General features: G+C 43.9%; 1 protein-coding gene across 1 annotated transcript in view; it reads right to left on the bottom strand.

Annotated features, from left to right (window-relative positions):
* Positions 1–4,737: 4,737 nt before the first annotated feature.
* ANKK1 (ankyrin repeat and kinase domain containing 1) overlaps positions 4,738–10,693 on the bottom strand; it is a 10,262-nt gene continuing 4,306 nt past the window's right edge. Inside the window, exons 3-9 of the mRNA XM_009699670.1 lie at positions 9,692–9,986; positions 9,126–9,277; positions 8,148–8,197; positions 7,895–8,050; positions 7,505–7,623; positions 6,437–6,486; positions 4,738–6,064 (exon numbers count right to left, since the gene is read on the bottom strand). Coding sequence (XP_009697972.1) covers positions 4,738–6,064; positions 6,437–6,486; positions 7,505–7,623; positions 7,895–8,050; positions 8,148–8,197; positions 9,126–9,277; positions 9,692–9,986 — 2,149 coding nt within the window. The remainder of the gene's footprint in view (positions 6,065–6,436; positions 6,487–7,504; positions 7,624–7,894; positions 8,051–8,147; positions 8,198–9,125; positions 9,278–9,691; positions 9,987–10,693) is intronic.

Here is a 10,693-nt window from a genome sequence, read left to right as displayed (position 1 = left end):
TCCCCCCCCCCCCCCCCCCCCCCCCCCATCTGCTACCTGGAGATTAAAGGGAGTAAAATGAACAGCAGAGGTTCCCATCACAAATTTGAGCCCTTGAGAGCATGCATTCAAAAAAACCCTAACCAATCAACCAAAAAAAAACCCTCAAACCACAAAACCCCTCTCTGGATTTACTTCAGTTACTACTGAAGGTTTTGGGCTATTTGAGCTGTTGAATTTTTTTTTTCCCCTCTTTTTTTAAGACATTACTAGTACAGGGAGACCAGTATTCCTTTTTTTTCACATCCATCATCTTGCAGGATTTCAAGCATCACTGCTAAGAAAAACATCTTCAAAATGATATCGGAGTAAAAATGTCACACCAAGGGAGAGCTATCTGTCTACGCCTCATGCTTCTTTAATGTTATGCCTTTGACAACAACAGCTAAACAGCTTAGTCTCAGCAAGAGATTTCCAGGCTGTTTGAATATAAGAAGTATGACATTTTAATTAGAGGCGAAGCTTCCGATTTGCTACAAACACCCCTCTGTTTGAGGCTAAGCATGAGAAGCGCTGTTTCTGCAGCACAGCACATGGCATCAGCAGTAACTGCACAGGTTTGAGTCCTGCTCTTCCCACCATAGTCCTGGCACTGCTGTGGCCAGTGCTACTGGTGCTAATGGGGCCTTTCGACAGAGAAACCACCTGTCCTCTCCACCCCACACAGGAGCCACCGCCAGCAGCAGGTCAGGTTTTGGGAAGGTGGATTGCACCCTGAGCGCTCTCTGGAGAGCTTAGGAGACAGCTCGTTGCTACTCAATTGCAGTTAAGCAAAGAAAAAATCTACTTGCTTCAAAGCACTCCTGTTAAATAATGGAGGTAGGGCACCTCATGAGAATGTCTGAATGTGAGGTGTTGAAAGACACCCTTACGGGAGCAAAGTTTAACTATTTCCATTGCAAGTGTTACTATGAAAGAATCCTCCCCTAGAATGTGTGTGTGGGGGGGTGTTAGCCAGACATCCATTCCCGATTCTGCCATTGTTGGTGACATGTAATGCAATTTGCGTTCGGCATGCCACAGAATGCGAGAAGGTAACTATAACATCAGCAAGATGTGTGCAAAGGCACTGTCTTTTTCATTCTCCTGTGAAACAAAATCATCAGAAATAGAAGATATTAGCCACAGTCTGCATATATCTGCATGACATAAGTAATAAAAGCATCTTGAATGTTGAGCTCGTATCAAGGCACTGAGAAGCACAGGAGCAGACAGAACAAGAACTGTATCATTTCACAGAGCTTAGCAATTGTGACTAATTTCCGTGCACTAAATTGCAGGCTTTCCCTGATTAATGAGAAATGGATAACCGCACCCAGGCATCTCTGTGTGTGAAAGGTCCATTGGAGGAGGGTGGCATTCTGAGAGTCACTCGGGACCTTGACATTTAGTCTTCAATTAGCTGCCTTCTCTCAATTCCTTGGGCACTGACTTAATGCAAAAGATGTCATTATCCTTCCTCTCTTCCACTTCAACTGATGAGTAAGAAAAAGCACTAGCAGCAGAACAGCCTCTTTCAAAACACTGCCTGTGCCTGTGCCCTGGAGTGAAGACAGGGCACATTTAGCAGCCAACACGGGGAAACGGCTCTGGATTTCAGAGCTAGGCTTCGAAGCTAAACAGATGGCTTTAGCTCTTTGGCAGGGAAACACTTAATGGCTAAAAAAAGAATGGGACTGTACTGAGCAAGTGACGCTACCCCACCATCTGAAGAGCAATTCTGCAGATGCTCTCTCTGTGCATAGTGCTCCACTCTTACAAAAGTGAACATCATCTATGAACAAGAACCAAACTGGGAGTTGCCTGAAATAATCCAGCTTATGTGTACGCAATCTTTACATTACACAAGGTGTCCCTTGGGGAGATACAACTGGGGAAAGAAAAGAAGAAAACTAAGGAGATATTAGCACAGGTGATGGAAAGGCCACTCCATGTTGTATGATGTGTACAAACTACACAATTCCTTCGTTTCAATTATAGCAGCCTCTAAGCTCACTCTCTATGTCCCCTTTCCTCCTCCATCCCTTTGAAAACCTGCATCATAAGCTGACTCTGGAAGGCAGACAGCATGAGCAGGTCAGCAAATACTATTTCCATTCTTGAGGAATTTCTGAATACCTCAAGCTTGGTTGAAAAAAAAGGTACATTTTTAAGGCCCCTGCAAAAGAAAACCTCGCCGGAATTTCAATTCATAACCTGCACAGCTCCTTGCTTCACCAATGGCAAATGCTAACAATGAATCATTTTAATATAACCCATTTTTTAATAATAGCTAAAGGTTTTGCTTTGATGTTAAAGCATCATGAAAAACAGAGTTCAAATATATTATACATTAATATTTTAAGTTAATGTAAAAATGAAAATTAAATCAGTAGAGGTTGGGCTTTTTAACCTTCTCAAGATTTGGTTGTTATGAGGCAGCACTTAATGAGTCACTTCAGCTTTTTCCGTAAGTAACATCATCCATTTCCCCACTAAAAATGGTTCAGTTGAAAACAGCAACTATATCCCTTCATAATGTAATAAAGTTAGTGCCTTGTACACAGCCAGAAGAAAACCTTTTTGGCATACAAAAAGCTTGGAAGGTTTCCTTCAAGATCTGAAGGCAGGTAATTCCAAGGCCATATTGCACAGACGCTAATTGCATTCCTACTGTGCAAGGCAGGGTCCTGGACCCCCCCATTCAAGCAGGAGGCAAGCCTGGAAGCCAAAGACTTCTGTGCTCTGCAATAGGAGGGGAGAGTAAACCGGGCAGCTCCCTGCCTTTGTGGTTCAGGAAAGCACCTCGCTCCTGCATCTGCTGTTCTCCAGAGTTGCCGCTGCCCTCCATCTCTACTCAGTTTATAATAATATCCTCAAGACATCTTCAACTGGTCAAATGTCAAAAGGAAAATATATGCATGAGAAGTGACTAAGAGATTTTTAACAGCAAGCACTGTTATTACAGTCATTCTGCCTGATCTTTTATTTAGCCTAGTCCAGAGAGCTTCAGTGAGTTAAAGCTAACCTAAGGAAAAGCATGCTGTATTAAACAATGAAATATAGTTATGACTCGCACATCACAATATAGCTTAGTTCTCATATAACATTTCAAACCTGACGTTCTGCTCTGTCCTGATCAAACAACTGCCAGCTTTTCCTGGGCAATAAGCATTTCTCAGACACACCAAGCCTAGGAGAAGCCACTGAACAGAACCTCCCTGTATGAGAGCAATTCTAGTTGCTGGCCAGAGCTGAAAAGGAACTCCCTTTAGTGTGCCATTCACCCTTGTTTGCATGAGGTAAAGAACCAGTACAACATTTCTGAATGGCTAAAGCACTTAAGATGGCACTGGGATACCAGCAGAGCAAGCAAGAGCAATTACTGATGTTCAGCTAGAGGAGACAGTCTCCAGCACAGTTATATTTCTTTTCAGCCCAAGCACAGCTACCAGAGCTTTAGCAGCTGTCTTTTCAGACCTAGTAAGCCGATTTGTCTGGAGCCCACCATTCTCTCACTGTAGGAAGCAAATTACATGTTTGCATTATCGCTTTGGCTTGCTCGCTGGGACCTGAAGTGCACCGCATGCACAAATAGACTTTTCTATTTCTCCATCTATAAAGGATAAAAAGTAACACTGGCTAAAGTAATGACTCCCAGCTAATAATGTCCATCAGGAAAGACGCATCTTCTCCCCTGCAGAGCTGTGGATAATTTGTTTACATTGCAGCATCTTTCCAGCTAAGATGATGAAAGTAAGTCATCATTTTGGAAGTGCTTAGCAAATCATGGGAGGATTGTCACAAGCTGCACAAAAGTGCTACTTACTGCAACAAAAGAATCAAATCCATGAAGACTCTATGTTCTCTAGAGAAGTAATCAAGCTCTAGAACATCTTCTTGATGGACACCAAGAATTATTTCCCAGCAGAGACATGACTTAAACGTTGCCCTGAAAATAGCCAGTTCTCTTGTGTGTCAACTATTAAGTGACGACTTCTTCTTTGGGGCTAGAAAGTCGTCTTTGTTCTCCAGCCAGCACACTGAATGACCTACACTGCTACCTAACTTACTGCTGAGCAGTTTCCCTGATGGAGTGGAATTATTCTGGAATTTCTTTTCTCTGTGTTGTTTCCATTCAAATACTTTCTACTAGTGATTTTTCTTCCTTCCTTGTTTTATTTTATTCTTGTTACAAAAATAAGATGTCAGAAAATCTGACACAGTGCTGTAACATATGCTTAGTGTCTATCTCCAGCAGCAGGTGAGAATCTCATGATTCAATTCCCACCTGTGCCAAGGCCATTTTACACCAATTTGCTCTGTAGGAAAACATGGAATAAAAGCAAAAAAAAATCTGCGGCAGACATGTATATATGGGTTGCTGTGCACAGTTTCAGCATTGCCCGTGTGAAAAGGGAGTACATATATCCATCTCCATCCCTGCACAGTGAGTATTAAAACAGGAAAGCATTGCCTGAAGCCAGCATCACCAAGTCAAAATGTTCTACAAGCTTGATCAGACTCTGGAAAATAACCTGTCGACTTCCTTCTGCAGCTCCATTTTCTTTCAGTCTTTTAGTGTTCATGCTTAGAAATGTCCATTAAAAAAAACCCCACAACTATTTTCCTGTAATCATCAGGTGACAGGGTGTGATGGGTTAAGGCATAGCACCTGATACTGGAAAACTCAAGTCATAAATGCCAGACTTGATGAGTCTACAGATCTGTCCTTCCTGGAACAAATTTGGGTCTTGAAATCTTAGCATCATTCAGCAGAGTCCGATTCCCTGATTTATTCATCAAGGAGTCCTTGCCTTGAAGCAGCGTAATGATGTTTTCTCTCTGATGTCTAATTGCCAACTGGAGGGCTGTACAGCCAGTGATATCTTCCACGTCAAGCAGAGCACCAGCCTTAATCAAGGTCTTTATAATGGCCATATTGCCCTTGAGGACAGCAAGGTGCAAGGGTGTCCAGCCCACTTTGTTCTTCGCATTGACATCTGCCTTGCACTCCAGAAGATTGATGACAGCCATAAAGGAGCCCCGCTGGACTGCAAAATGGAGAGGGGCCCACTGTGACTTCTCAGCAATGTTGGGATCTGCCCCACATCTCAATAACTCACAGACTACCGGCTCATCGCTGTAGCGAGTAGCCAAGTGAAGTGGCGTCCAGTCCATGCTTCCTTTGGCATTCAGTTTGGCGTGGCTATCTTTTAGCAGGTGGATGATCTCAATGTGTCCTTTGAAAGAAGCCAGGTGCAGGGCAGTCCAACCTTTGTCTGTCCTCAGCTCCACATTGGCTCCATATTTGATGAGTTTCTCACAGATGAGATACTTCCCCCTCACCACAGCCAGGTGCAGGGCGCTGTAATGATTTTGATCCAGGCTGTTGACAGAGGTACCATTCTTCAGCAAATAATGGACTACTCTGAACTTTCCCCTCTCCACAGCAACATGAAGTGGGGTTCTATGGTTGTTCTGCTTTTTCTCCAGGTCCGCTCCTTGACTGGCAAGCAGTTTCACCAAGCTGACGTGTCCAAAGCAAGCTGCCACATGGAGGGCAGTTTTCCCATCAGCCTCCGGGGTGTTGGAGTCAGCCTGGCGAGACAGCAGTACTCGGGCCACATTCTCAAAGTTGTTCTGTGATGCCAAGTGCAAAGGGGTCCACCCATCATGCTCTTGAGCATTTACCTGTGCTTGGTGGTCCAGCAAGAGGCGTACAATTCTGTCATCCCCATTCTGAGCAGCAAAGTGAAGAGGTGTCCAGCCATCATCATCAGCCATATTGATGTCTGCATCATGCTCTATCAGAACTGAGCAGATCTCTGGTGACCTTTTCTGAACAGCCATAATGAGTGGGGTATAGCCACAGACTACCTGGCTGTTCACATTGGCTTTATGGCTCAGGAGAAACTTCACCTTTTCCACATCTCCCTGCATCACCATGAGGTGAAGCAATGTGAGGCCATTTTCATGGACCCTACAGATTTCCTCAGATAAGATGTCCTCTGGACTTTGTGGGATACGAACCTCCTGATTGTCACTTTCTGAAGGCAGGGGAAACAAAATAGGAGAAAGAGAGTAAAATGAAGTAAAATAGATTGGTGTGCACAAGACGGGAGGGAGAGCATGTGAAATAAAAGTCACTTTAGAGATAGCAAATATGAAATGAGGCAAGACCACTACATGCAGTCTCTTAGGAAGCAGCGAGACATTTGGCCTCTCCCTTACGGGAACTATATCTGCTATTGCCTGTATAGTCCATTTTCCTTAACTTAAAAAGAAAAGTCACCCACATGGAAATCTTTCAACACATTCAAAATAATCCAACCTTATCTCTGGAGAGTGAGGCAATAGGCTATTTTTTGGTAGGTTTCCCCTTCTTTATTTTTGAATTATAAAGAATGTTCCTTACTTACCACCACTTCTGGTGTCTTGGGGGAAGATGGACTCTTCTTTGTCACTCTCATTTTCAGGAAGGGGAAAAGAAAAAGCCATAAGACAAAGTTGCTTATTTGCATTCTATAATGTTTGCACAGAGTTGTTCTTTGCTACTGCTCTAGAATTTTGGATTATCATTGGAGTGGTTTTTATCCAATCCTGTTATTGCATCCAAAACTCAGCAGAGCAAATCATGACACTAACAGGAATGTGGGAGTCTGAAAACAATCTCTGGATATCAATGAGATTTTCCTCCTTTTACTCATTTCCTCCCAAATATACATATATTCTACTTCCTTATTGCAGCACGTGCCCATGGCAGCATCCCAGCTGGCCATTTCCTTTGTTGTATAGGGAATGCAAACACCCCCACCTCCTCAAATCCTCTATACTCAGCTGCCTTTGCTCCTAATGACTGCACAACTTGATGACTGCACAACTAGGCAAAACCTCAAAATAGCAATAGTTCTCAACTGCTACTTCTCCCTGTATGAAGCTGACTTCTAGGCACATTTACACTCCAGTAGCTGGGCTAAAATTGTGACTATCCTGAAACCTGATTTTTTTCTCAGTCAGAGAAACACAGGGATTTAAAACTTTTTTTTTTTTTTTCCTTCTACGAGAATTGTTTAAACTGGAATGTCCTCCACTCCATGGAGATGGAAAACAGTCATCTGAGCACATATGCCAATGCAATGAGCAGAACCCCCATGATTCTGTGTCTGCTTGATCTTCTTTTAATGACTGAGGCCTACACGATAAACCCACTTCATCTGAGCAGGTAGAAAGAAGGGTCTTCCTCTCAGACTGTCTATCATTTAGCACACTCGTCAGCTTGCTAAATTTATTTGCAAGTTTCCTATCCCCGTGAATGAATTACAGATGTACAACCTATGTGAACACAATGCGCAAAGGTTGCTGAGGTGCTCTTGCTGTCTGATCATAGAAAGTGGTGAGAGAGGAAACACATTCTCAAGAACTGGTGAGAACAGGGAAAAGACTCAGTGGAATTTCCTGAGTAGTACTGGGAAACATTCCTCACCTGCTGGTTCCCAGAGATGGCAGGCTTGTGGGACATCTTCCTAACAAGGCGCTCATTCTCTGGATCTACTACAAGGCTTTGTATCAGTGACAGCAGCATGTCTGTTTCTACAGGGATATCTACCAGAGGAAAAAGATTGTTAGCTGTGCAGACTACCCAGGTGTTCAGAACCCAGTCAGTACCCAAGGTTGTGGAATTCTCCCATGTATCCTCCTCGTGGGGAGGAAGGAAAGAGGAAGAAAAAGGATGTGTTGACAGCAAACGAGTACCAAGCATTTCCAAGGCAACAGGCTCTTCAGCTGGCAAAGAGTTATACACAAGCTTGTCCCCAATTTGTTAACCCATGCAGCTGACCCTTGGGCTACTCCATATCACAATCAGCTACTAGACCTGTAAAGCTTGGCCTTTGCTTGGGGTCTTGGTCCCAACACCTCTTCATCAAGTCACCCATCTGCTGGCATTCCCCTGGCCAGTCATCACTGGTGGGTTCTAGGCAGGGCCTCTTTCCTGCTGCAACCTTGACTATAATGGCCATCATGTTGGCTCCTGAAAAAGAGCAATGTGCACTGAGCTTTTTCTCTGTGAAGATGGCTATAATAAACATTTGATAAGTGCAGAGCATGTAAGAAGTGTTCATATTTACCTGCATAAGGTTTCTTCTGCATAAGTACCTCCCAAATGACAATTCCAAAGCTGCAGGCAATGACAGATCATGAGCAATCACTCCCATATGTACACAAACATAAAATTCACTCATTGTTTTCATCTTCTTGAGAAATGGGAAAACTTGGAAAGAAGTTCTTCAGGATGGAAAGATTTCATCCCCCGCACCAAAAGGGCAGGATCTTATGAATCATCACGTACATCTCTGATGCCTCACTGAAAGGGTTGGTGTAGCGAGTGAGTGACTTAGAGCATTTCCTGTGAAAGTCAGGCTCTCAGCGCCTTTTACTCCACTTCATCTGCATTGCGTTTTAGAGCCCTTGACTACTGCAAGTGCACATGGCCATGCAAATCCTTTGCTTCTTGTCTTGGGTTACTGTGTAATGTAGTGGCTGAGGAGCAGACAAATTTCCAGAATGTATATATGTAGCTTGAGTAAGTGGGGTGCAAAGCACTTTGGCCAAAAAGGAAAAAGTAAAGTTGAAATCTTTTCTCCACCTGCTACTGACCAAAATGAAGCTGAATACCAAAGCAGACATGCAATATTACAGTTGTTTTAAAATCAAAATAAATCCAAGCAGCAACTTCTATGAAAGAGCAGACATCGTCTGTTCTGTGTTCTAATCTTACTCCTTTTCTAGAAGAACTTCCAGCAACCTCACACGATATGATGGAACCTAAGGTAACACAGTCTGTGGTTCACATGAGATCAGTGCTGCACAGAGGTGCATCTGGTAAGAGACAGATGATCATCCACAGATAATCCCCCTCCCCCTCACTCCCCACCACTGAGGCTGGAGTACCACACGTCACTCCAAGTGTGTTCCTCACCAAGGACATTATGCAAGGCAGAGAGCCAGAATATAAAGAAAATGAGGCAATGTGCCAGTCTCTCTTGCTCTGTGTAAGAGCTAGGTGGCAACCCTGTGTGACCTCTGAACAGAAAGGCAGCGCTTACCTGTACACATCGTACTTGATTCCTGGGGGCTTGCTGTTCTGCAGAAACATTTCGGGGGGGATGTAGCTCAAAGTGCCTCTCAAAGCAGAGCTTTCAATATATTGCATTCGGCTAGACTGTTCCATCCATTTTGATAGCCCGAAGTCTGAGATCTGCAAGCAGAAAAAATGAGAGCTTCCCTTGTAATGCTCACAATCTGCCCCCTCCTTATATTAGCTGGGAGGTGCCTCTGTCCTTCATGATCAGGGATATGAGGAGGTGCCTAGCTGCTGAAACCTGACAAAACCCTGGTGAAATTGTAGTTGATGCCTCCCACTGAGTCCAGCAGATCAGCATTTCCACCAAAGTTGGAGCCTTAAGTTCCCAGGTCTGGCACAGATTGCCTGTACAATCCTGAGAATACCATGTAATTTGTTTACCAGCTGCTTCTTATAAGCCTCACTGGTCAATCTTTCATTGAGTGTTCCTGGAAAACCTAACTTACTAGGATCTTAGACTCATTTGGCAAAAATAACCGTTCTCTTATTTGAGAAATAACCTGTCCCTACAAAGCGTTAAAGTCATACCTTGACATGCATATTCCCATCTAGGAGAATGTTCCCTGGTTTTAGATCTAAGTGCAGCAAAGGAGGTGTCATGCTATGCAGGAAATTCATAGCCAAGCCCATCTCATGGATAACGCGGAATTTGAGCTGCCATGACATTTTGTGAGTGGGAAGAATTTTCTCCAAGGACCCTCTCGCCATATATTCCATCACTATCCCCAAAGGCCTGTTGCAGATCCCATAGACAGTGACAATGTGCTGGAATTTGATTTTCTCCATCTTGGTTGCCTCTTCCATTAGACAGGTCATACTAGTCCTGGGGAAAAAAAAAAAAAAAAGTGGAACAAAGAAATGGTATGAGTCGATTCACAGGCTAAGTTACTGTATAGTAGCTCAGCGATATCCAGTCTTTCCAAGCAGCCCTGCCTACCCGAAAATTATTCGTTCCAATTTGCCCCTTGAATTGGTGATAACGCAACCACATCATGATCTTTTGCAGACTAAAATCTAACATACAAGGTGTTACAACTTTTCAAAACGAGCCAAGGGTTGTTTGGGCAAATTCAACTATTGGCTCTGAGAGAAAGAGACCAAAACTTTCATTTTAGTCCAACTCTTAGAAAACCTTCAGTGATCACAGACAGCCTTGTCCCTGCGCTTGTTTTCACACTGTGGTGAAATTCCCAAGTGATGCTTCCCTGAAAGCATGATGTCGGGAGCAGGCATAGCATGGTGAACCATGCCTTTTTCATACACCACATGTCCACACAGTAGCCTCAGCGATAGCCTGCACATTGCTTGCAGGCAGCCAGGGTCCAATGACACACTAACCCGCTGAGCTTGAGTATATGGAGGCTTGCACTGCCAGAGGGCACGCCTTGGCCATACCTATACCTATGCCTCTGCCTGCAGCTTCCAGTCCGTGAGCATGGTGAATGTGGTCCCAAAGGGAGTCTAGACATGTCTGTCCGTTGTTGCCAGTTTTACCAGACCCATTTCACTAAATCTCTACCTTTCCCAACC

Source organism: Cariama cristata, unplaced genomic scaffold (genome assembly GCF_000690535.1).
Source record: "Cariama cristata isolate BGI_N322 unplaced genomic scaffold, ASM69053v1 scaffold21784, whole genome shotgun sequence".
Lineage (NCBI taxonomy): Eukaryota > Metazoa > Chordata > Aves > Cariamiformes > Cariamidae > Cariama > Cariama cristata.
This window is presented reverse-complemented; position numbering and strand designations above follow the sequence as displayed.